Source organism: Pezoporus wallicus, unplaced genomic scaffold, assembly GCF_028554395.1.
Source record: "Pezoporus wallicus isolate ANWC-B61680 ecotype Strahan unplaced genomic scaffold, APGP_CSIRO_Pwel_v1 contig_12044, whole genome shotgun sequence".
NCBI lineage: Eukaryota > Metazoa > Chordata > Aves > Psittaciformes > Psittacidae > Pezoporus > Pezoporus wallicus.
In genome coordinates this window covers 856,302-882,869 of record NW_026642180.1, presented here as the reverse complement: position 1 = coordinate 882,869, position 26,568 = coordinate 856,302, and the positions used below count along the sequence as shown (strand labels likewise).

Below are 26,568 nucleotides of genomic sequence, written 5' to 3'. Positions count from 1 at the left end.
GGCGGGTGAGTCATATGACTGTGACACCGAATGGAGTCGGGCGGGCGGAACTAGCCGCGGCGAGGGGACGGCGCTGCGCGGAGCCCAGCGCCTCGGCGGCCGGGGGCAGCGGCGGCGGAGCACCAAGATGCCGCCCACCCTGTTCCAGAAGCTCTTCAACAAGAAGCACGGGCTCATCTCCCCGGCCAGGGACGCCCGGGACGATTGTGTCTTCAGGTAACCGAGCACGGGGCCGCCCTCCTCCCCTCACCCCAACTTCGCCGCCGAGTTCCTTGCCCCGTTCCCCGCGGCTCCCCCCGCTCTCCTCACCCGCGGGGGCTCTGAGCGGCCCCGGTTCGCGGCCCCGGTTCTGGCCCCTCAGGCGGGCTCTGGGCGGGAGCTTTCCTCCTCTTGGGGCCGCCACGTCGGGGCCGCCGCGCTGCCTCCTGCCGGGGCCGCCTCTCCTCAAGCCTGGGCCGTGCTCCCCCCTTCCCTCACGCCGCTGCCTCCCCTCAGCGCGGCCCCCGGTGCGGAGCCGGGCTCAGCCCCGGCCCGGCGCCGCCTTCCTGCGCGATTCGCCCGGTCGCGACCAGCGGCGGCCCCCGCTCCGGGAGCGGGTGTGGGGCCCCGGCCCCCGGCGGCTCGCTCCGGGGATGCTGCGGGCTGGGGCACGGCGCCATTCCGCTTGGATCCCTTGGGAGCAGCCTCGGGAACGTGGAGGAAGGGGGGGGGGGCGGGAACGTGAAGTTCTGGCCGCTGCCGGAGCGGGAAAGAAGGGTTTCTGGTGGGATTCGTCGTGTTTGAACCGCAACAGAACTGGATCGGCCGAGAGGTGCCGAGGGCAGCGCGGGGGGCAGGAGCCGGAGCCCTGAACACGGGGACCCAAACCCTCCCCATAGGGTGTCTGTGGGGTCCCAGGCCCTGCCCCTTGGGTGTCTGAGGGGTTCCAAACCCTCCCCGTGGGTGTCTCTGGGGTCCCAAACCCTCCTTTGTGTGCATCTTTGGGGTCCCAAACCCCATGGACAGGGTGGCCCCAGTTCACCAGGGCTTGGTGCAAGGAGCGGCTTCCCTCTGTTTTCTGCTCAGAGGCCTGTAAATGGGCTTCCCGGGGGTTCATTTTCTTAGGAACAGGTAGTTTTGTGTCTGTAATAAGTGCGGTTCCATGGGTGGGTTGTGCCTAGAGTGCTGCAGCCCCGGTCCTGGCTGGCGTGGGGAGGAGGCAGCCTGCAGAGATCATGGGGTGCAAATACAATGTGCTTCATTGGTGAGAGTTATGAGCTGCTTGAAATGCTTCAGACAGCATGGTAAAGCTCTCCTCCCACCTGCCCTCTTTCAATGTGTTACCCGCAAATGATCAATCAGCACTTGGGTTGCTGTAAGGGGAGTTCTCTGGCTGGTGTGGCTTAACTTTGTGTGGTGGGATGTGCCTTCTAACTGCAGTGGTGTAATCATGGAATACCAGGTTGGAAGAGACCTCGAGGATTATCTGGTTCAGCCTTTAAGCTGAGCAATTCAGGTGGTTCATGGTGTATCTGCAGTGATTTCAGCATCATGGTTTTCACAGGATATTGATGGGTCTCTTACAGTCCTTATGGAATCAGCCTTTAAGCTGAGCAATTCAGGTGGTTCATGGTGTATCTGCAGTGATTTCAGCATCATGGTTTTCACAGGATATTGATGGGTCTCTTATAGTCCTTATGGAATCAGGACACGCTCCCAGGCAGTACCTAAAGTGCTTTTAGCTGTTGGCACACACCCTGTACAGACACTGCTCACAGCTGCTCACGCACCTCTCTGCTGTGTCTTGTCAATGTGGTTCCTGTTTTTAACGGTCTTTTTAAGAGACAAAACCATTTTAATCATGTCTGTTTCATTTTCTAAGTCAGCTGAACAACTGGGGTAAGCCCCTTGGTGGGGAAGGGGTGTGAGGGCTGCTCTGTACAATTGCCTCTTCCCTTAGTGATGGGTTTATGCGGAGATAGTGTGGATTCAACATCTGTAGTGCATACCCTGGGGCAGAAATGTAGGGATCGAGGCTGTGTTGAAGGGAGTGATAGTGAGTGCTTGGCAGGGTCTCTTCTTCCCTCTTCACCTGCATCATCCTACACCAGACTGGGTGTGAAATCCAAGTAAGATGTCGCTGGAAGAGGGGAGATTGAGATGAGCTCTTAGGCAGAAGCTCTTCCCTGTGAGGATGCTGAGGCCCTGGAATGGATTGAACGGAGAAGCTGTGGCTGCTCCATCCCTGGCAGTGTTCAAGGCCAGGTTGAACACAGGGGCTTGGAGCAGTCTGAACTTTAAGGTCTCTTCCAGCCCAGACCTTTCTGTGATTCCCTGCCTTCTCCTTCCTCCTCTGCTCATGTAGCGCTGTTTCACATTGTGATGTGAGCTGTGATTTTGCAGTTATTTGGATGGTTTTGCAGACCCACAGGTATAAACCCCCCGGGGGAGGCTGATGGCTCTTTGGCAGAGGCTCTTGGGATGGGTGGGAGACCCTTCAGGAGCCAAGTACCATTTTCTGAAGACTAACACAGATGCCCCCTGGGCTGTTGCCTAAGGGCTGCTTTCATTTTCTATTCAGGGCTAAGTCTCCAGTTAATCCTCACTGTGTTTGGCCTTATCAGTTCCTGGTGGGACTCCTGGACAATACCCAGGCTGTTATTTATTACAGCCGGGCCCTTGCGGACTGGGAACAAGCACTCTGGCTTTGCAGGCTGTTCTTGGTTCCGGTACACTTGTAGGCAACAGCCTCATCACTTATATTTGGGCAAGGTTATGTTTGTGTATTGATGTATTGCTATCTGGTTATATTCTAAATAACAGAATTATTCTGAGGGCTGTTATTTCTGTCCTCAGTTTTAAAGCTTTGTCCTCTTACTGAGGAGAACAACGCTAAAGAATACATCGATTCTCTTGATATATTTTGTGAATAATATGTACTTGGAGAGAAAAGCCCAACTCCTCTGGCAGTGACATTAGTAGGGCTGAGTACTTAAGGATGATTTTGATGCTTATTCTTTTCTTTGACTGTGAATACATTTTACATGTTCATCAGGCTTCCTGGGAAGCTTTACCAGGACATCAGTCCTGCTTAATCAGAGCTTATGATGCTGCAGAAATAAATGCATTTCAGTGGAAACATATTCTGTTTTGCTGTTGATTTGTTTAGGGCTTTCCTTTTCCTGCCTGGAATCTCTGTCTGTGCTGTCTGTGGAACTTCAGGAGTTTGGGTCTAACCAGACTGTGTAAAATCCATCAGAGCTAAGTGCTGGAGACATTAATGTTTTTATATATAACTATATAAAGTAAATGTATATAAATATGTTTGTATATTTATTTTCTATATATAAATAAAACCCCCAGTCTATTTTACAGCAGAAGCCTTAGGAAATCATAACAGATCCACTCCACATTAGTATTCCAGCTCCAGTTTAACTGGCAGGCCTGGCCCTGAGACAGAAACCTCTCGGTGCAGCTCAACATTCAAGGCTTCACTGGTAAAATCTGTTTAGAAGCAGCACAGAAACACCTGCAGGTATTCCAGGGAAGAGGCAAACCTTTCAGTGCCGAGGTGCAGGGTACCTGCTCTCTGCTGCAAATACTCCTCACGTGAGTGGATTTCCCCTGAGGGTAACTTTTACTATAAATAGGAGCTCTTGGCTGTGTTGTAGCATCTGGCACTGGTGCTGCTGGTGACAGCACAGCCCAGGCTTGGGCTGGTATAGCTGGTATGTGGTTTCAGGTCTGTTGTTTTCTATGGTTCAGAATCAAAGTATTCCTGTTGTGAGCAGCTTTATGTGTTTTTAGGTGAGCTGTCTGCTCTACCTGTCTAAAGCGTCTGTCCGTTTCAAAGTAGCAGTTGAATGAGCCTTGTGCCACGATTTTCTCATCGATTTCCCTAGTAAAACAGAAACAATCTCATCAAAGCGTCCTTAAAGTGAGCAGAAGCAGCCAAGCATTTCTGCAAAGTATTACATGGTAAAATCTGATACCAGAGTTGTGGTCTTCAGAATAGGCTCAGTAAATCCTGACAGCTCTCAGGCTTTCTATCTTTGTTACGAAGATGTGTGGGCACTATTTCCAGTGGTAAGCACAGCTGTAGGGACTGCAGCAGGGGTTCTGCACAGGAGTGTGTCTGTTGAGGGAGTAACGGCCCTTGGAGCACTATTAACCTCCTGCAGAGGGAGAGGGATGGTCCTGTAATACTGAATTATGGGACTGGTACTTCTGGGGTTGCGTGGATGGGGGAGACTTGGTGGCGTCTTCCATCTTATGTATAAAGGTCAGATGTTTGTTCCCTTGCATCTCTAGACATGCTTCCCGCCTAGCTGGGGGGTAGAGGGGTTATTGATTAGCAGTTCTTTTCATACTGCAGCTCAATAAAATTTCAATGTCATTTTAATATATATATTTATATATATACACTTAACATATGTATTTTTATATATATATATATATGTATATATATGTATATTAATCTAGGCAGCTCTAAAGAGCCATCTTGCCCCCAGGGGCATTCCACTGGTGTTTGCAAACTGTTTTGATCCTGTGGAATCACCTGCTGTAGAGTTACAGCTGTGGAGTAATTGTTCAAGCTAGAAAGAACCCCTTCCAGTTTCGAGTCTTCCCTGTGGTGTGGAGCTCCTTCAGGCACATTCTTCCTTTGGGGATTTGCTTTGGTTATCTGGGTATTTCTGAGGAGGAGTGCAGGTTTCCAAGGGGGAGGATACAGGAGTAAGTAACTTCAAGTGTTTTCTTTATTTATGGAGAAGGCCATTATCCTGGAAACATGGGGTTTTGGGGTCTTTCTATAATGCATGCTGCTCGTTTATTGAGGGAGTAGTTTGCCAGGTTCCTGACATAAGAAAGGCCTAAGGCTGGCTGCGAAGTGGTGTTTCCTGAAGTGTGTCTAGGCATTGTCCCACATCAGCCCAGGCTCTTTCTATTCTCCGTGGCAGTGACTTTAAATGGAATCTTGAGATTTGTTTCCTTTCACATACTTTTTGGCAGTGGGGTTCATCAGGGGAATTGCGATAAACCTAGAGCTGGAAGTGGGTCGCACACTACAAAGATGCTTCACGAGGCAGTTCCTCTGCAGAGCTGTTGTTCTTGCATGGCAGAAATGCTGTGTGCTGTCTTGTAAAAGCATAAATGCTGCTCGAATCAGGAGCTAACTTCTTGAAATAAGCTGCAGACAGACTTGGAGACATTTAGGGATGTGCAGCTGGGGACTTTTTAAAGTGGAGGCTGGAGTAAGGTGAAGGAGGAACATGAAAGTTGTCTTGACATTGACTTTCCCAGTTCGAGTTTTACCCACACAAGTTCTTGATCAGGTTTCACGTTATTCTGAAGGCGCTGGTGACGTGTGTGAGGTGGTGGTACAGGGGCTGCTTTGTGCTTCCTTCCTGCTGTGCTCAGAGCAGGGGTTACCACCGCAGGCTGCCCTGCTCCGTGAGATGCCGAAGGAGAGCAGAGCCAACGACTGAACGGGCACATTCTTAGTGATTGAACCTTCTGCAGCAAACAGTGTCTCCCATTCCACCCAGCCCAAGGCTTTTCTATGGAAAGCAAGTGGTTTGTGTACATACAAGGAAGGCAAACCCCTTCCCAAGCCCTGTTATCCTGGTGGGCAGCACAGCCAGGACATTCATAAGCATGAGGCTCCTCAAAGCTGTTCCTTAAGGTGCCGTCAGTGCATCAAGCCAGCCTGACTGAGACCTGCTGTTAATGCAGTCCTGTGTTCTGATGTTTGTTCACATCTGGCCTTCTGCAAGTCTATCACCAGTAGTTGTAAAACACCTGCAATTTCACCACCTCCAAGCCTATCTTCAGAAGGAGCTTCAGCTGCTCTTCATTTTGCAGTAGCTCCAGCTTTTCCTCTCTTCCATTTCCGTGATGAATCTAAAAAGCTTTTGTCCCATAATTTTTTAGGGCTCTTCGCATTCTTGAACATCAGAAATGTTCCTGTGTTTTTATTAAGCTCATTTTTGCCTCTTAATGTCCCTTAGGCTTTGTCTTTTATAGAAAAATCCATCTCTTCCGTAATATCTCTGCAAGAGTTTGGGTTTGGCTTTTTGGTTGCGTTCGTTAGCTTGAGTGTAGCAGGTTTTTCACTTTGATTTATGTGCAGTTTTCTCTGTGGCTGTGATGACTTTGGCCTGTGTTTTGCAGTGTTTTGCTGTTCTCCAAAGTATTGCTTTTTGCCAGATTCTGCTGTGCATTTCCTGTCATCTGAGCTTTTATGTACCTTCCAAGTGCTTTCAGGCAGCTTTTGTCTTGGAAGCAGAGACCTGCAAATCAATAGGTTCCAGTAAGCACCTCTGGAGCACAGGGAAGGTTTTGACTACTTCTCTCCAAGCCCTCCTTGACACCACTGTAGGTCTCCCAAGTGCTTCTCCAGGTAGGCACGTGCTAGAACATCCAGCATCTCCTTCAGAACGATGTGCTAGATAAGGCAGCGCTGTGAGCTGGGTCTGTGCAGTGGCTGAAGGTGCTGCAGATCAGAGGGTCAGTGGTCCGTGTGGTGATACTTCTGCTATCAGATCCAAAGGAGTTGCCTTGGATCAGTGCCCTCATCACGCTCGGTGCATGTAACGCAAAGAATGACCAAATCATGTGAAAGCTATTGGGGTGCTTGTGACTACCTGATGTTGTGCCTTAGAAAACTGGCCTCTGCCCTGTTGGGAATGCACCCTGCCAAGTCCTTGCTTTGCTTCAGCTTCTTCCCATGGAACAGGGAATGTGGACAGTGCAGTGGGAAAGCCCTCTGCTCGCTTGTTCCTTGCTCTTTTTGGAGGAGGCAGAGATGCAGAATGAGCTAACACAGGTTAAGGGTCAGCCTTACTGCCTTTCACACTGGCATCCCCCGTAGCGGCTGGGACCTTGCGGTGACTTGAGGACTTGGCATCACGAGGCTACGCTGCCCTTGGTGGACATCACGAGGTTGGTGCCTTCGACTTCCTCCCAGCCTGCGATACCGCTTCCTCCTCCTGGGATGGCACGGGTTGTGTGAGGATGCCTGCGGTCCCCTGCCTTGCTGAGCTGCCCTTGCAGCAGCTGCTTTCTTGGTTCCCCTTCCAGCAGTTCAGCTCCTTCCTCTAAGTTAAAATCTTTCTGAGGAGAGGCTGGGTGAGTGAATCCCATGGTGCCTTTTTGCCCCTGGGGATCCCTGCTGGTTGGTCCTTCAGGCCATGGTGCTGGTTTGGATCTTGCCAGCTGATCAGGTGAATCCTTTCATTTTCATTCTGAGTTTTGCTTGGGTTTAAGTGTTCAAGGCCAGGTTTGGCACAGGGGCTTGCAGCAAGCTGCTCTAGTGGAAGGGGTCCCTGCCCGTGGCAGGGGTTGGAACCGGACCAGCTTTAAGGTCTCTTCCAACCCAAACCAGGCTGGGATTCAATGGTTCTGTGATTTCCAGTTGTATGTGCCAGACAAGCAAATGTGGCAGTTTTCCCTCTGGAACATGTGGATGTCTGCTGGCCTCTTCCACATGGGTCTGAGGCGGACCCTGCTCTGATCCTTGTTCTGTGGAGACAGTGTCAGCTGGCCCATCATCTCCGCTGTGGGAGAAGGAATATGGTGACCATGCCATGGTTCTTTACACTTGGGTTACGCTAGCAAGTGTTGAAAGAAGGGGTTTCTGCAAACATAAGGGTGCTGGCTTTTTGCCTTCTTCTCCGGTTGAGGTCATGGGTTATGACGACGTGCCAAGAGCCTGGTCTGTGTGTACCCATTTGTCCAATGTGAGGGCTTCCCCTTCTCTCAAACAATCCCTCCCTTAGTTCTCTGGTGCCCAAAGGTGTGTTGACATGCCTCACGTTGTAAACCTTGCTCCCTTGGGACGGGCAGCTCCTCTGCTTGACTGCTGCATCGTCCTGCTTGTGTTTTCAAAGGACTTTATCCTTCGCTGTGTGTACACTTCTGAGTTAGGGTATGCTGCTGGTGACAGCCTGGCCGAATTCAGGCTTCTGTTCTGGGATAAACCGCTCCAGTGTGACTTGGAGCCTGCAGCTGGTGTGGGGAGCCTGGCCCAACGCTGGTGGTGACCCCTTCAGAAGCAATGTTTAGGAGTGGAAAGTAACGCACACGGTGGTTTCGTGCTGGGAGGCTGCACTCCCTCCTGTTGCTACATCTGGAGCAGGACGTCTGCAGGATCACATGTTAGTGAGTAACGTCGGGAAGAATGCAGAGCTCTGCTGCAGCAGCGAATCCACAGCGTGGTTGTTCTGGGCTTAGGAGCTGGCCAAGAGCACAGCGTGTCTCTGAGGACCTGAAGAACGCTGTGGTGTAGATAAAGAACCTTAATCTATGAAGTATCTGCTGGGGGTTGGGAGAAGTCATGCCCATTAAAAACAGGAAGTCATTTTACTCATCTGTATATGACTTGCAAAGGCACCAGCTGCTCCACCTTGCACTGAGCAACAGAATTCACATATGGAATTACTCCTTGGAAAAACCCACATTTGCACAGCATCCATCTGATCCCGCTCTGCCTCGGGAATGTGACTGTGATGATCACGCTTAGAAGGGGCAGGATCCCTCAGTGGGACCAATCACTTGCTCTTAAAAATACATGCCCACATGTGTTCTGATCAGCGCCAAGTGTGAACAGTTATTGTGTAGTCTCTGTGTGGAGAAGGGTTGATTTATTGCTCCAACAATGCCCTGTGCTGTTGCTTGGTGCCCAACTGCAGGTTTTAATGGAGGTGATTCCGCACGCTTGCATCAGAAGCAGCACAGGCTCTCTCTGTTCTGACACCCATATAGCTGCTGCAGACACCAGTGTTCACAGTGCGCTGCATCGCAGAGGAACTTGTTCAAACACGTGGATTGCAGCACACAATACTACACAGACTGCATGGAGGATATTAACAGTGCCTGCATGTAACATGCATTTGTGAGGACACTGTGTTTGTATAGGGTTTTGTCTCCTCTGAATAAGTAATTTCATAGCCCTTATGAAGTAATTACATTTTTGGACTTCAAGCAGTTTGACTACACGTAAAAGCTGGTTATTTTAAACAGCCTTCCCCCATGCTTCCAGGGAGATAATCTGGGTATCCTTCAGCTCTCATGTATTATCTGTTTGTGAAACTATAGCCTTGAAAGCAGCCCCTGCTTTGTATAGGTGAAGGACTCTGCAGTGGTGCCAGTGCTGCTCGGTAACAGCAAGCTCAGCTGTAGATCTGTCTCCTTCAGCCCGAGCCAGTGAATAACCTGACAGCCCTCTGTGATGGGCTGTAGCATGAGTGCGGACGTGGGAGGCACCCTTTGCTGGAAGCAGCCATCCTGAAGTGTGGAAATGATCCATCACACACTGCTCCTCCTGCTCTGTTTCTCCAGGATGTTTCCACAATGTTGTCAGCAGTGATTTTTGGTCTAAAATGACTAGAAGTGCTCAAGGCCAGGTTGGATGGGGCTTGGAGCAAGCTGCTCTAGTGGAAGGTGTCCCTGCCCATGGCAGGGGTTGGAACTGGATGAGCTTTAAGGTCCCTTCCAACCCAAACCATTCCATGGGTCTATGAAAATACATCACAGAAACAGTCATATTTCCTTTGCTATAGGCTCTGTTCGTGCCCTGCATGTTCATGGTACTCGGTTCTCCTCCAGATCTGCATGTGCCTTGTTAGCAGCTTCTTCAAATGTCTCTCCCTTGCTCCAGCCGAAATGTCAACAAAACATAAAACTTGTAAGAGTACCACAAACCCTCTCCCCCTTCAGTTTGTGTGATATATAACTGGAAGGAAACGGGAGCCAAATTACAGTGCTCTGCCATCTGTTTTAGTTGATAAATGAAGAAACTTTGAGCTCAGTTCAGCCCTGACTTTAGGTCCTGGCATTGTGCCTGTTTGAGCCTGAGCAGTATCTTTACCCCGGTTCCTGTGTCATTACCCACTTTAAGACAAGCAGGGTGTATGGTTTGTTTGAGCACTGCCCATGGGAGCAGCTGCTTTCATTGCTAGATGCTTGTTTTGGTTTTCATTTTAGCCTCCACACCTATGGAGGTGGTGGCTCTCGCAGTTCTGTGCTCAGTCGCATGCTCCCCTCTTAGGAAACCTTTTCATTTACTTGTTCAGCATGGAGAAGAGAAGGCTTCTGAAGGGGAGACCTTAGAGCAGCTCCAGTGCCTAAAGGGGCTGCAGGAAACCTGGAGAGGGGCTTTGGACAAGGGCCTGTAGGGCCAGGCCAAGCGGAATGGCTTTAACCTGCCAGAGGGGAGACTGAGATGAGCTCTTAGGCAGAAGCTCTTCCCTGTGAGGGTGCTGAGGCGCTGGCACAGGGTGCCCAGAGAAGCTGTGGCTGCCCCATCCCTGGCAGTGCTCAAGGCCAGGTTGGACGCAGGGGCTTGGAGCAAGCTGCTTCAGTGGAAGGGGTCCCTGCCCGTGGCAGGGGTTGGGGCTGGAGGAGCTTTAAGGTCCCTTCCAACCCAAACCAGGCTGGGATACTATGAAAATGGGCTCAACATTGAGTTTTTTTTTGGAGTAATTAAGAGCGAGGAATCCGTCTAGAGGAAGCACGTGTGAGCAGGTACCTGAGAAAGGGACTATGAGACGGGAACCAGGTCCTTGTTGGTTGTTCTGCCCCCCTCCAGGACCTACCTAGGCAATGTTCTTGCCATTCCAGATGTGGCTCAATGGCTTGTTTAGCCCTTTTCGGGAAAGCTGGTTCCAGAAATAGGTAGAAAGCCAGTGTTGGTTCAGGTGTTAATGACACACGGGCACAGATGATAAGCTCTGTGTGCAGGGAGCAGAGGCTGCAGGGCACGGGGGGAGCGCGTGCTCCTCCTCCGGAGCTTGTTCTAGTGCAGTGACGCTATCTGAACATCTGAGAAGCTGCTCAGGAAAGAGGCAGCCAGAAGCTTCTTGTTCCTACAGGAAAAAGAACACTGTTATCCCCTCAGAGAGAGTTAAAGAAGTGCCTTGAATGTTAGGACAGTGCCTTGGCTTGTGGTGCTAACTGTACTTCTATTTAAAGGCAGCCCGAACTCTGGCATCGAACTTAAATAGTCAGACAGAAAAAGGTGGTTGGGTTTTTCTTTTTCAGTTCTTAAACATATTTCAGCAGTTGTGAGTTACTGGAAGTGACTTCACTTTCTGGGTAGGAAAGGAAATTGTTCCACTGACAGCATGGAGGGCTGAGATGCTGAGAACTTGGGCTTGTTGGTTTCTTAACTGCATGTGCTCTTTAGTCACACAGGGGATGCTCATCATGAACTCATGACCTCTTTCTTTCTAAACCAGACATCATTGAGAAGTATAGAATGTAAAGAAAATCATATTAAAAGAAATCCTTACGACACTGTAAAAGGATTGTGGCTTTATAGAAATATAAATTTATCAGACTTCCTTCTTTAGATAAGCAAAGATACTGCTCTGGTATAGAACTGATATGCCTTAAATTTTAGTAGGTTTTCTGATAGTATCTTCTGTGCATTTTTCTTCAGATGAGTTATTTTGGTTAGTCTGAAAATGCATATTTTAAACCGTGTTATCACATTTTCTTTAATGGAAGTAAGTGCAGTGAGTATAAGGTGGTAGCGTTTTGGGGTTGCTCTGTGTTCAGGAAGGTAAAGATAGGTGTGTAAATGCAGTTGGAACTGGTGGATGGTGCTGCTGTGACTTAATGCATGCATACGTCCTGCAGGATTCTTTCTGCTTGGTATTCCCTCGTAATGTTCTCCCTCATCATCCCTGGCCCTGTCGTTTAGCGCTCTGCTTTGGCAACTTGTATTTACGCATACAAAGAGAGGAAGAAACGAGCTCAGCCCAGCTCCCTGTCCCTTCCATTTTTCTGTTCTCCTCTGGGTTCTGTGCTGAGTCCTGCAGGGCTTCCCCCCACTTCTGCAGGTTTCCTCTGGGTGCTGTGCTGTCCCCTCCGCCTCCTGCCACCAGCAGTAGGGTGCATCCTGTTTGGGGTTACTGCTGTGTCACTTCAAATGCCATGTGCTAGCGTGAGAAGGGGAAAAGGAAACCAGGAGCCAAGCGAGCGATTACTTTTGCCAACAGCTCCTTTAAGATAAATAGAATCCCACAGACAGCACAGTCCAAAGTGTCCTGGTGGCAATGACAGCTACTGCTGTCCAGCACGTGAGCCTGCCTTTCCTGTTGATGCAGCAGAATAAATAGCTTCGTGTGGTGCTGGTTTTGGTTCACGGCAGGATACCTGCAGCACTGGGCTGCTTCGAGCTCCCGCATCTTAGAGATGCTCGTGTGGATGCGCTGAATAGGGAGCAAACAGATGAGGCAAGAAAAATACTTCTGAATGAGAGCAAAAGAGGAACCAATGAATGCTTTATTGTTCTTGTTAGGCTGCAGTATGTGGACTACAGAAGATGCAGGAGCTGATGCTGAGCTGGGAAATGGCTCGTTCTGCTGCGACCCCTCTAGGAAACAGGCAGGAGGTGCCTCAGCCATGACTCTTTGTGAGCTGCATTGGCTGGGGCTGTCTGGAGCTGCATCCTCAGCAAATCCATTGCTATTGGCAGAAAGGGGTTTATTGAACATACACTAAGTATATATATATATATATGTATATCTTGATTAAGTACAACCTCTCCCAGTGGAACAATGTAGGTTTTATCAAGGGATTCTGTTGATTCTGTGAGCGGTGAGGCAGAGCTGGTTTGGACTGCATGTTCCAGCTCAGTCCAGCGATAAGGAAGGTGTGTGTTTGGAGTGAGTTTCAGTGCTGATACCCAGGGAGGGAACTCTGAGCTCTCAACCTGCAACTTCTGTATCACAGACCAAGAGTTTAAGAGTAAGCAAAGCTCTGTGGACACATGGGAGTTGTTTTCAGCTGATGCTCAGAGCTTGCATGTGCAACCTCTTGTGGAGTCCTCAGTAAGACTTGACTGATTCAGCTGTTCTGCAGTGGAAATCCCTCTAGATGGACAGTTGTGTTGAAAACCTTATTCTGCTTAATCACCGCAGGGCAACAGCCAGTCCTACACTGTATCCCATTCCTACCGTTCTTAGAAACCCAAGACTGTGAGCACGTAGCGAGACTTAGAAAACCAAAGGGGAAATCTGAGAGTACAGAGGGCAGTATGGCAGTGAGCAAAGCACTCTGTTGCAAACCCAATAGAGCCCTTTAAGCCTGGTTTAAAGATTGAACGGCTTCTGTAAAATCGGAGGAACCACGAGTGGCTGACGGCTAAAAGCATGCTTAAGTGCTCTTCTGTTTTGGGGAACCAAAGCATTGAAGACCTCCCAGTTCTAGTGCATTGGTTTGTTAGATGCCAGGCTGTTCCATTGTTCTTGCAGGTATTAAATGAACTTGTATGGCCATGTGGCTTGTTCAAGCATCTGATTTTGGTTTGTCCTCCTGTCCTTATGAATTACATAAAAGTGAAGTCAAGCAATGTCTTCAGTGTCTGCTCTATATAGATCTACCTGAAATAGTTTCAGGTCACCTTTGCCTGCCTAATTTGGAAAACAGTTGAGCAGCATGACTCTTGCCTTGGAGAATTAGCAGTGTAGGCTCCTTACCATAGTCTTGGGGCTGTTGGAATATCAAGATCTCATTCCTTCATCAAATTAAGTAGGGCCCGTTCAACTTGTAGAGCCAGTAAGGGAAGGATGTGCAATCCCAGGCTGGAGCCAGGTGAGAAGAGTCTTCCCTCTTGAAAAGCAGTTGTGGGATGGATTTGGCAGGTCTATGAAAGTGTTCTCATTGTTTCTGGTGCAGAGCCACGCAGTAGCCTTGGCATGCGGTGAAGTTCCTGGTGACCTCTTTGAGGGTTAACTGAGGGGTCTGTGAGAGGCTGTGGTGGAAGCAAGGAACTGCTCCATGTGCAGAAAGGTCACGGAACTGGGCCAAGCATTGGCCTTTTGAAGGCGTTGGAGGATGCTTAGATGCCAAGTGACAAATACGGTGGTGTCAGACAGTTGTGGGTTGATGAGGAGCATCTCCCAGTATCTCACTTGTGGGATACTGGTATAAAGGAGCATCACGAACGGATAGGCCAGGCTGGGATTTCTTTCCCTGTCAGTTTGTTATACGTGTTTATACAGTCATCCTCTGTCTTTAGTTTGCAGTTGTTCCGTGTAACTGAGATGGGCTTTTGGTGAAAGCTGAGGGGGGATAGGTCTGAGTCAGCACTCTGCTTAAGCCGTGTGCTGTACTGGAGGCATGTGAGTAGTTCCATTGCTCCCAACGAACCGCTCATGTGCTCAGCCTTAGGCATGTGTTTTAAATAAGCTGCTGATCCAGAGCCTGATTTCTTTTTTGAGTTAAATCTACCCAAATGAGGAGGGTGAGACTACAAACACAGCGTTTCAAACGCTACAGAGCAGAGGTTTAAGGCAGTATTCTTCAGGAGAAAGCTTTGGGCATTTAATGCGTGTTAGTGTCTGAGCTTAAATGTCACCTTCATTGGAAAAATGAGCATCATCTGTTAATTATATGTGACTGTCTTGATAAGTGACCTGGTATCGCAGCCAGCAAGCTCAAGTTCACTGGAGTCCTCTCCAACACCAGGCTTTAGACTGAAAGCAGCATTTTGGGATTACCCCTGTGTCAAACCCAGTTGAACTGAGGGCTTAGGAATAATGGTCCACCAGCTTTTCCTATTGCAAATACCCACACTTGGAAATTGTTCTACCATGTGCTGGGAATTTCCTTGCTAGTTCTAAAAGCCTGTTGCTGTGGCAACCGGGCCCCATAACAGGACAGCTTTTTGGTAAGAAGAAGGCTCAGACACTCCGTTAACAACCAGGAACGAAGCCACAGCGAAGCAGCTCATGTTCGTTTTGTCAGAGTCAAACAAGCAATCCAACCTCAGGAGCAGGGATGGATGCTGCAGCAGCTCGGACCTGGGTTACCAGACGAAGGGCACACCCTGAGCTTTGGCCAGGAGCTTACGTTGTGGACGTGATGGATAATCGGGGAGCTCACAAGCATCTCGCTCCCAAGGAACTCCTAGGTCCTCTTTTTATTCACATGGAAAGGGTGAAGTGATTTGACAGTTTGGCTTCTGGGCAAGGAAACATGAGTTTTGCTTCTCAGAACTGGATGTCCCCTTTGTGCTTTGCTAATACAGAAACTGGCAGAACAGGCATTACTTTTCCTTTGACATGAGGACTTGCAGCCCTGTTTCCTTGTGTCTCATGACCGAGTGAATCAACACCTAATTAAACAGTCACATGAGGGACAGAGTAAAAGGCTGCTCAGGCACTGATCATGGTGAATCTTCGGAGAATAACTACTTACATCTGTCTTCCTCCTTCTCCCAGAAACCCTGAGCACCTTTCCTTTCCCTTTCCCTTCCCTTCCCTTTCCCTTCCTTTCCCTTCCCTTCCCTTTCCCTTCCCTTCCCTTTCCCTTCCCTTCCCTTTCCCTTCCCTTCCCTTTCCCTTCCCTTCCCTTTCCCTTCCCTTCTCTTTCCCTTCCCTTCCCTTTCCCTTCCCTTCTCTTTCCCTTCCCTTCTCTTTCCCTTCCCTTCTCTTTCCCTTCCCTTCTCTTTCCCTTCCCTTCTCTTTCCCTTCCCTTCTCTTTCCCTTCCCATCTCTTTCCCTTCCCATCTCTTTCCCTTCCCATCTCTTTCCCTTCCCATCTCTTTCCCTTCCCATCTCTTTCCCTTCCCATCTCTTTCCCTTCCCATCTCTTTCCCTTCCCATCTCTTTCCCTTCCCTTCTCTTTCCCTTCCCTTTCCCTTCCCTTCCCTCTCCTCTCCCCACAGAGGGGAAAAAAATCACAGACAGCACTCAGCTAAAGCAGTGCTGTCTGTGCAGATAAATGGGATTGGGGTAGGGAGAAGAGAAGACTTGGAAGCACTTGACAAACTCTTGATGAATGGGAATGATTTGGGTTTGTGCTGGGATGACTTAGCTGGAAGCTTGAAGGTGTAGTCCTTGTGCATCTGACACTCCTGGGGTTTAAACAGACAATGTGAATGTTGGACAAGAAAGTTCCGAGTGGTCCAGGGGGATTCTTGATGTTTTTAATACTAGTTGTATTTCTTCTCACTTGCAGAGCATTCTGAGGGGTCCCCAACAATCGCTTTCCATCCCTGAGTGGCAAATACTTGTGTGGAGATTTATTGGGCTCTCAATTATCACTCAGTCACAAGTGCAGCCACCTTAATCAATTACAGGACGTGGCCTTGGGCCAAGGAATGCTCTGGTCCCGGCGCTGCCAGCTCGCGGTATGACTTTCACTACTGAGGCAATATTTTTTCTCCTTATAAAACCCCCGAAACAAGTACTACAGGATGTTTTAATCAGGGTAAGCAGATGGCAGCATCCACCCTGACACAGTGGAGGGCTCCCAGGCAGCATGTGGGATGCCCTGGGCTCTGCAGCAGATCTAGAGCAGACAGTTTGAGTGCTGTCGAGGGCTGGTGCTGGAGGTAGCGGTGGTTTGGGCTCTCCATGGTGCAGTATTCCAGGCCCCCTGCCACGGGCAGGGACACCTTCCACCGGAGCAGCTTGCTCCAAGCCCCTGTGTCCAACCTGGCCTTGAACACTGCCAGGGATGGGGCAGCCACAGCTTCTCTGGGCACCCTGTGCCAGCGCCTCAGCACCCTCCCAGGGAAGAGCTTCTGCCTAAGAGCTCATCTCAGGCTCCCCTCTGGCAGGTTAAAGCCATTCCCCTTGCCCTATCCCTACAGGCCCTTGTGCAAAGCTGAAGATAAATACAGGGAATTCAGTGTTTGCCTGTTAAACAAATGAAGAAGTTGAGATTCCGCAACCAAAGCACTGCTGTTACATCAGGAGTCATTCAAGGGTTTATTGCTTTTATTAATGTTGGAGTTGTCAGCAGTAATGGAGCTATAGAGATCCCTCTAAGATGTCTTCATTTTCATGGCAACAGAATTCTTGCAGTCAACCTTGACTCCAGTATATGTTCTTTTCTCTTCATTGTGTATCGTCTGTGATCTCCAAAACAAAAAGCATTAATTCACCAGTAAGTTACCTAAGCAGATTTTGCAATGGGAGCCTGTGAGCTTGGTTTTATTCTTTCTAGCATTGTGAAACAGTCACTTTTTAATCATACCGGTAATGCTTAGCAGTGGTACCTCAGATGTAATGTAAGTGCTGGTTTTCAGGGGCCAAGTTTGCTTTATTGTGCACTGGAAACTCTCGTGTATTGGACAAATATAGATGCTGCATGTCACTTGTCATTCGTGTCATTCACGTGTTGTCATTCTACATACCCAGAGTCGTGTTGTCATTCACACTTGAAGAGGGGATGGAAAACAGAAGTTAGTTTTATGTCTAAAGTTAAGGATTGAAAAATCTATCTGGAGGTATCCAGAATTAGTATAAAGGAGGGAAAAAAACCTTCCCCCCCCCCCCCCCCCCAAAATTTTGTGATTTCTAGAAAATTCTTTATTTCCATCAATGATTCATGTGCATCACAAGCAGTTTGTCCTGGAACCTTTTTCTCCCCAACTTTCCGTTAACCACCCACAATACTGAACTATTTACACTTTAGGTTTAATAGCTGCAGCAGAAGATCCTTCTGCTGTGCACACCCGAGAGGGCACAATGCGCTAACTGTTTGGCAGGGGGAAAATGCCCTCTTGTCTCCCAGTACCAGTTGGTATTAAGGAGGTTTGTTCAGCATCTTATTTATGGTGGGCTTGCAATTGGAAACACGATACAAAACAAACACCAGTGTGCCAGCAGCTGAACCGTGCGTCAGGTTTCCACTTTGATAGTTAGTTTTGCTTTAAGCATCTTTTATCATGACTTGATAAATCACAGCAGTGATGGGATGGTCCATCTGCTGAGGCCTCAGCATCCATGTTAAGAGAAAGATGATATTCCACGCTGTGCCTTCCAGAAATGCTCCCAGGCATTTGTATTTATGCTGATGCTCCTTTACACTGCTGGTAGAGACAGTTTAATCCAGTCATGAGACCTCTTGCTGCTAGTGAGGTTCTGGGGTATGTGAAACTTTGCTTCTCTCTTGATTTATTATGAGTAGTAGTATTTTAATTGCCCTTTTTTTCAGTCTTTAAAAAAGGTTTCCCTTAAGGAAAATGTGCCCTGGGTGTTGCAGAACCCACACATAGGTTGCAGTGATTTTCCTCATCATCTTGGCTCTTGCTGACCCTTGGCTGGGCTCATGTTTGTGTGTGCCTATCTATGGTACGTGCAGGTATGTGTCTGTGCTCCGGTTGTGTGCAGAGGGTTTGTCCTTTAATCCTGCGCACTCTTCCTCTCCAGCTGGGAGGAATCCAGGGGGATTTTTGTTGCAGGGATAGAGGAATGCACAGAAAGCACTATTAAAGTCTCGCTCAGTGGTGATCCTCCAAGGCGAGTACTTTGGAGAGAAGTGCTATCCAAGTATTCCCAGTCAGATTTCAACTCAAATCCTAACTGGTTTTCTCTCTCTTTGTCTAGAGTGGCTTCCAGCTCCTACCTTCCTGCAGTACTAAGCAATAAGCATTTCTTGGCTGGCTTGCTGGCCCTTTGTTGTGTGCTTTACAACATGTGTGAAGGGATGCCTTCTTTCAGGAGAAAGACTGAAAACACTTGGCTGTGGAGACCAAAACCAAAGCATTTAATTTCTAGCCTGTGGTTGGAGCAAACTCTGTTGTCTGCTTGGTTTTAAATCAGGTGATTTATACCCAAAAGCTGCCTGTGAACCTTTGCAGTAGTTTTCAGTGTATTCAGAACCTTCCCTGAGCGTGGCTTTGTGTCTGCAGTTGGTGGCCAGGAGGTTTGGATTTGAGCGCAGGCTTGGACACAGGTTTAAAACACCACTGGTTTGGTTGTCCTCGGCAATTTAGAGCCAAGATGCTGGTTCTTGGAACTTACCTCCTCTAATCCAGATCAGTGAATAGGATGTCCACTGCACCTGGATATACACCTAGAGAAGAGGATGGTGTGTGTTAAATCTTAGAGGCCCAAGGTCTTTCTCTGATACGGGAATGGTGATGGTGTATATGAACCCACATTGAATGCTTGGGGTCCTTCCTTGAGCATAAGTATTCACTGATCTGGCTACAGCTACTTTGATTCACACACTTTGAGACTGTTTCTATGGGAAGAGAAATTCCTTCCAGTGTTTTTCCCGGTGGATGGAGTCTGTGTCCACTTTCAAAGCATTTGTCTTTAATGCGCATCAGGTTACCCTGAGGTAAAATGGAAACCTTAGCTGTTCCTCCTGGAAATAAATGTTTACATAATACATGCCCCTGAACTTCTCACCATTGCATGTCTAAGGAAAAAAGGTCACTTTTGACATCAGTAACCTTTAGAGAGTGATGCCTTTCCACACAGGTAAGGAAAGTTACTGTGCACAGCACATTGCTTGCACTAGATCAGGAAGGTAGGAGAGGTCAGATGTTGCTTACAACTCCCAGGGTTTGGCACTTTAAGCTTTAAAGGCAAGATCTGGCTTTAAGGCATGGGTCCTGTAAACAGCACATGCCCCATTTTGCTCATGTGAGTAATTCCATTGAATTCCCTGGCACTAGTCAGGTATGAAGAGCCAAGCCTGCAGTGTATGTCTTTGTGGGGCCAGGGCCTCGACTCTTCATTTCTGAATGAGAAATTTCCTAGGCAGCATTCGTGGTGACGAAAGGGAATGGGTTTGGATTTGGGACCAAGAAAGTATTTGTCTCTTAATTTTAGTGCTTTTGTGTCAAAACATGCCCAGCACCCAACATAAAGATATTACATTTCTATAAAGCATCAGTAAAACTGCTGTTGTGTCAATAGATGAAGGATTTATCCCTGAACTTAATACTAGCATCAGAGGGAGCTCGGTTTTCTGTGGTGGAATCTATCTTGGAGAGCAAAGCATCACTTGGGCTTTTGGGATTGTTGGGTCTTGGGCCAGAGCCCATGAACAAGTGCATCTGCTCACCCACCTTTTGCAATGGGGGAATCATTGACAGCCCTAAACTGAGTGCTGTGGGATGCAGTGGAACAGACGATTGTGATGCTAAATGAATTTTTGCTGCCTTTGTATTTGAAATATTTGCAAAACCTGTAGGTTTTTAAAGCACTGAGGGGGAAAAAAGCCTCTTGAAGTAGGAGCTATGATGGTCCAGCCTCCTCCCTTTATATATTGACTTTTGTCCAAAGGTAATACAAAATTAATAGTATGAATGATTGGCCCCACATATGCCTGTAACAAGACTTGATAGCTTTTAATGTGCATTGCTTTTTTCGATGCCTGGTTCCTTCTTCCCTTCCCTGTCCATCTCCCTTGTTCCTCCTCCACAATTTAGAGGGAATAAAAAAAGGTTCTTTAAAGAGCCAGCCCTTTGCTTTTATACTGTACTGGGCAGCCTTCCTAGCATAGCCTGGGTTACCACAAGAGTAGTCATGAAACCTTGATTATAGATACGGGGTTGGTCAGGGTTTCGTTGTGGGCATTATTTTACATCTTTCCCCCCCCAGAAGCAAACCTATATAGCCATCCACTCACCATGGAATCATACAGGAATAGAATCCCAGCCTGGTTTGTGTTGAAGGGACCTTAAAGCCCATCCAGCCCCAACCCCTGCCACGGGCAAGGACACCTTCCACTAGAGCAGCTTGCTCCAAGTCCCTGTGTCCAACCTGGCCTTGAGCACTGCCAGGGATGGGGCAGCCACAGCTTCTCTGGGCACCCTGTGCCAGCGCCTCAGCACCCTCCCAGGGAAGAGCTTCTGCCTAAGAGCTCATCTCAGTCTCCCCTCTGGCAAGTTAAAGCCGTTCCCCTTGGCCTGTCCCTACAGGCCCTTGTGCCGAGCCCCTCTCCAGGTTTCTTATAGCCCCTTTAGGTATTTGAAGGCTGTTACAAGCCACTGAGCCTTCTCTTCTCCAACATGTCTTGCACGTACGTTCCCGATGCTTCCCTTGTAATACCAATGAGCCCGCGCAGGGCACACAGTGCTGCCTTTGTTCGTATCGGAGCCGATGGGAGGGGGTGCAGCCCCCATGGCCGGACCCGGGCGGGTTTTACCTCTCCTGCAGACACCCTCCAGAGCCGCTATGGCCCCGGTTCCCCCTCGCTTCCCGTTCCCCGGTGCCGCTCGGAGCCACGGGCGCTGTGGCGGTGGCGGCTGGCGGCTGCAGGTGGCCCCGCTGACAGCAGCGTCACATGATGGCTGTCAGCGCCCGCTCTTCCACCCCTCGGCCTCTGCCTCCGCTGCCCGGGCTCCGGCACAAGCATCCCGGCGTTCCCAGGAATGTAGGGGCTGGAGGGAAGGGGGGTGCAGGCTGGAAGGAGGCCGCGGTGCTTTGCCCCCCCCCCCCCCCTTCCCCGTTCTCATCCGAGCGGGCTGAATTCCCGACGGTGGCGGCCGGCGGCCGGGGGTCATGAGGCTCAACCGGCATCGGGATCGCTAGAGGAGGATAGATGGGGCTGCCATGTCCAGCGCTGAGCCTGCCCCTGAACTAGATTGATCTCTGCAGCAGTACACCGGAGGAGACAACGGAGCGGTGTTTTCCTGGGCTGTGCACCAGAATGGAGGGGCAGGATTGGGGTTATGAAACTCCGGGGCAGTGCGGCCGCGGCCCCGCACAAACGCCTCTGGTGCGCTCCGGAGAGCTGCTGCCTTGAAGGTGGTTTCTGGGCTCCTGTTGCTAGGATTAAGCCGGTTTTTTTTTTGCATTGCAGCATGGAGAGTCTTTTGTTTGAGTTAAATTCAGACCTCTTGATATGTCACCTGACAGTCTTGTGGTTTTGGATGAATATGGCTCATTGCTATTATTAACCTGAGTTGGCAGCCGGGCACAACAGGAGTTTATAGGGATTTTGGAAAGTGGAGCGGCTCCAGGGACAAAGATGCTTCCCAGGTACGGTCACTGCACTGCTCTTGAGATGATTTTAATTATTGGAAAGCCTAATAACTTCACGGAGACGTGAAGCTTTTAGGGATTTAATGTATTGACAATTCTTACAGTTCCATGCTAAAGGGCACAGATGTGGGGGTTTTCCCCTCCTGAATTGCTTGTAGCTGTTGTAATTTTGCCGAGGGAGGTGCAGTCTGGTCGAATAATGTGCAACATTGTCTGCAGTGCTAATGGATTTAACTAAGGAACATTTGTGTGTTTTAAAACAGATATTGCAGAAGAAATAGAGCGTGTGTGTGGATGTGCATGTGTTTGCAGGGATAGATGTGCTTAAATCAGCCAGAAGCTGAGCAGGTACCTTCTGAAATGACATACCTGAAGTAGTCCCCAAAATGCTCTATGAAATTACTAATCGTAGATTCTGAGGCTGTGTAAATTGCAAAGTTACTCAAAGTGCTGTGTGTCTTTAACAAACCCTTCCAACCTGTCTTATTTTCAGCGTCACGCTCCAGGTTAGGATTAATGTGTTAACCAGACTGCACCTAGTTTGTATATATTGCATCTTTTTGCTTGTGGAAAGGCATCTGGCTCATGTATAGGGCTTCAGTAATCAGGTGTCTTAATGAGAGCCAAGTGACTTGGTAGAAGGGAGGAAAACAATGAAAGCAAACTCGAGTCAGCTTCATATACAGTTAAAGAACTGGACAGAGCCAAGGACCTTGGGAGCCAGTTGATGTTTAGGTCCAAGTTTATTATACCGAGTGTGAAGTATCTGGCTGACTGTGTGCCTAGTGTAGAATATGTGCTTAGTATAAGCAGGAGGAGTTTCCTGGAGCTCAAGTAGTGCAGCTATTCAAGGTGAGGATTGCTAAGCTGGTAACCGAATGAGACAGACTTAGAGATGGAGCATGGAGCTGACCTCTGCGGTGCTGCAGTGCCTGTGGACCTGTCACCCTCCTTCAAGACATGAAAAGGGATCTCTGTTTTCTAAACAGAACCTTATTTCCTTGTGATTAACGCAAACAATGCAACCGCAGCAAGCAGCCGCCCCTCATGGCTGGTTGTCCCTGAGGTGATCGTGTATCAGTCCTTCCAAGCCACTCCTTGGCTTCTGAGAAACCCCCCTGAGGTCAGCGTGATGGAGAGCAGCATCGCCCAGGGTGCTGGGTCAGCTCCTTCGCAATCCATTGTCACGGGCTCCCTCCGTGGCTGCGGTCAGGTCGCAAGCGCTGGTTTTCTGTGCAGAATCAGCAGGCATTCACCACAGCGGTCCCACAACCCTGGAGTGACCTCAGCTTTTGAAAGACAAGTGTCCTGCAAGCTGTCTTCCAAGTATTGGCCCCGTGGTTTCTCTAGGGACCTTCCTCCTCCTCCCAGCCTCAGAGTCATGTCAGCAGCGTGGAAGGGGAATCTCTCACTGAAAATGCCAGCTTTGCAGATCAGCTTGAATCACCCTTGTCATGTGCATCCTCATGAAGTTCTGTTGTGTTTCAGGTGGTGTTATGAAAAAATAAATGATCTGCCCATGCCTCTTTAAAAAAAAGCTGATGGATGGTCTTGCAAGGCTGGAAGCATCACTAACGTGCCGTACATTGCTGTTTTCGTTGCTTCCAAATGAGTTGTGCTCTGTCAGAAAGGTCTACACAGCTGTCTTGGTACAATAATGGACCAGTAAGAAGTGAATTACTGAATTGCAGTAAGAAGCTATTAAAATGTGTGATACCCTTCCCATGTGTCCCATATGCTCAACTTTCGTTGTATCTTCTCAAAGCCAAAAGAGAAAGCAAATCACTAGCAGATAAACGTGCAGAGGAATTTGGGCAGGAGAAGGGAATCCCTTGTTGGAAAAGACACCTCAGTCAGGGTGAGACATATATGATGTGGTGGTTGCACTCAGCAAGGACCAATCTGCTTTTGCTCCTCATCACTCTTCCCTATAAGAAAGCAAGCGCAGGAGTCTAAATACTGCTGGGCTTTGTATGTACAGGTGAGAATACTTTGATGTGGATGTGCATCTCTATGGAGATAATCTGCATCTGAAACATCCCAGTGCACCCTGCGGAATGAGCTCGTATTTGCAGTGTAAACCCTTCAAGACAACCTCTGTCCAATGCTGTGTAGAAGTTGGCTGGGTCTAAGCACCGCTGTAACAACGCTAATACATGGAGAGTATCACCTGCAGGAGTTGGAGATAAGCCCTAGGGATCCCTGTACCTTTGTCCTGATGCTCAACAGGAGCAAAGGAAGACGTTTCCTTTCACATGGCAGGCATGGAGCAGGGTAGACCTGCTCTGCCCTGGCTGTTCCTGGCAGCCTTTTACCAAGGTGCTAACACGAAAACCACGCAGAACAGATAAGCTGGCATAACCTATAAATATCATTTGCGTAGATGCTTTTAAAAATAGTTCCAAGTGATTCATCACCAGGCAACTTTTATAACTATGGGTAACATGATGTAGGAAAACAATAGTTTGATAGTTTCAACTTACTTCTTCAATGGTTAGTCACAGGCTGCCTTTGAGCAGCTTTACTTTGTAGCCAACTCTTTTAGAACTACCTGCTGAATACTGTGATCACTTTGCTTCAAGCGCTTCTCTTTAAGACTTCTAAAATGCTTGTTAATAATTAAAAGGCAATCGGATACTATCTAAGCTGTGTTAATATGAAATAGTTTTACAAGTAGTCTCAGGCAAGGGGAAAAATAGCATTGAGCTAAACCTTGAAGGTAATGAAGAAGTGCTGCTCACGTTGCAGTGGCAACAAGGAGGAAGGAATGTGTTTGCCTTCGATTACAGGGGCAAAGCTCATGTTTTAATTGGTGGAGTGGTAATGAAGGATTTGTGTTTGTTGTTTCATCTGTTGCAACTTGCACACGGTGTAGTAATAGCAATTCAAAGCCATTCAGTTGCCTCTTGCTGAGGAAAGTCTATGGGAGTAATGAACTCCAGGAATTAGATACGTGAGAAAAATCTGTCCTCGGAGAGCATTTGGAGCTCTGGATTGCCATGCAACTCGCAGTGCAGGTGTCGGGAAGCATGGAATGGAGCTGTAAATGTAAGCTACAGATAATATTCCTAGCGGTTGAAGGTAAAAAAGGCAGGAAAACACAATGGATGAAAGAACTGAACAATAGTAGTACTTAAGTGTGAACATGCATGAAAATATCATTTCCCAGGCCTTGATTTCTTTATTATGAGCTTCTGGTCATTTCATCATTATTCACATGAAGGTTTGCTTTTCTGTTCCAAAGAATTCCATTCCTTTTGTGTTTTGTACTTAGCATCTGTGCGGGAGGGTTGGACCGGATGACTTCCAGAGGTCCCCTCCGACCTCAACTAGGCTGTCATTGGGTGACATCTGCTTGTACAGGATTTGCTTCTGAAACATCCCATCCAGCATTTATATATCAATGGATTTCCACCCCATTTATCCATATGGATGTTTCTGAACATCTCATTCAAGAAGAGCCACTGTTTGTGTAGTGGAGATCTCCACAAGGCTGGTGTCCTGCTCACTGCTGCTTCTCTTGCTCAACGCATGAGCTTGCAGCACTAACTTCCCAATTGCTTCCACTGATGAAAAGGCTGTAGGGCTTTTCTCAGTGATGGCTTTTATGTTTGTTTGTTCACTGTTTGTTTCTGTGTTTTCTTCAGTCAGCTTCAAGGGAATACCAAAGAGTGGTGGATAGGTCACACAGGAGAGCTGTCACTTAATGCAGGGGATGGAGACTCACCTTGCATTAACATTGCTGGAACATCTGATTCTGCATCTCCTGCTTTTCCTATGAGGATCTCGGGAAAACATCAGTTAAATGTCAAAGTTGGTTTCCATTTATAAACAGAACTAATTCTCTTCAGTAGATCTAGGTCAGTTTTCATCGGTGCTGGAGTCTTGCCCCAGTCTATTTGTTTTGAGAGCATGCCCTGTGTATTGCACGCAGGAATTTGAACGTTTCCAGGGATAGTCTATCCAGATATCATGCTCAGCGGTATTCCAAAGCCTCTAGCAACAAAAGCAAAGCGACTCAGTGTCCTGCTTCCTCCTGGTGGGGCCGGGTCGGAGGTGCCAGCCTGCCTCTGTTTGCTGTCTAAGTGAACTTTTCCCCAGCTTTCGTCAAGTTTCTTCGGGTTTGGGAAGTGGCCCGCTATTGCCAGGGAATGTTTCTGCAAGGCTGAAATGTGCTGAAGGACCCCATTATGTAACAGACATAACGCTTCCCTGGAATTAGCACAAATTACGAGGGGTAATATCTCCTAAAAGCTCGTCTAGAGAAAGTTAAAATGTCATGTGAAGAAGCTGAGAAGTAAACAAGCTCTTGTTACCTTGATCCAGTATGTTTCCGAATACAGCAAGAGCTTTATATTTAGCTTTCTCTCCTCTTAGTGTGTAATCTGCTCTTGGAGCTTTTTATAAGTAGACTTCCCTAAGATCTGGAACAGCTACTGCCCTTCTTTGCCAGTAATTTCAAAGTCAAATATCAGAAGCACTAGGTAATGGAAGAGATGCTTTTGTCTGAGCGTGGAGGGGAATGAAATGGGTTGCAAGGGTGGAGCAACCTTTTTGGCAAGGAATTCGTTGTTATTATCGCATAGCGTTTCTCTATAGGAACCACAGTGATCTATCTGGAAACAAAGTGAGTTTCCAGACTTCCATGGAGTTCACTTAACTATATGGAGATAGTTCCTCCAGGAAGCCAGCTTATCCAGCAGTCCTCTCGCCTCCTCACCCCTAGCTGAAGGCAGGCTCTAGTGCTTTTGAGCTGACCACACTCAAATACACATCAGACAGCATGGGTTTTGTTGTCTTACATTTTCTGACATGCACGATGGGGCCCATGAGCAGAGCCCCCGGT

At 48.3% G+C, this 26,568-nt stretch overlaps 1 protein-coding gene across 3 annotated transcripts in view; it reads left to right on the top strand.

Moving 5' to 3' along the window:
- The first annotated feature begins 15 nt into the window (after positions 1 to 15).
- Positions 16 to 26,568, top strand: part of FNIP1 (folliculin interacting protein 1) — a 64,644-nt gene continuing 38,091 nt past the window's right edge. For 2 of the 3 annotated variants that reach the window (XM_057428175.1, XM_057428172.1), the window contains exon 1: positions 16 to 216. In XM_057428175.1, the coding sequence (XP_057284158.1) occupies positions 128 to 216 (89 nt within the window). In that variant the 5' untranslated portion in view covers positions 16 to 127. Of the gene's footprint in view, positions 217 to 21,306; positions 21,720 to 26,568 lie in introns of those variants that run through there. The other variant, XM_057428174.1, reaches the window with a different exon arrangement.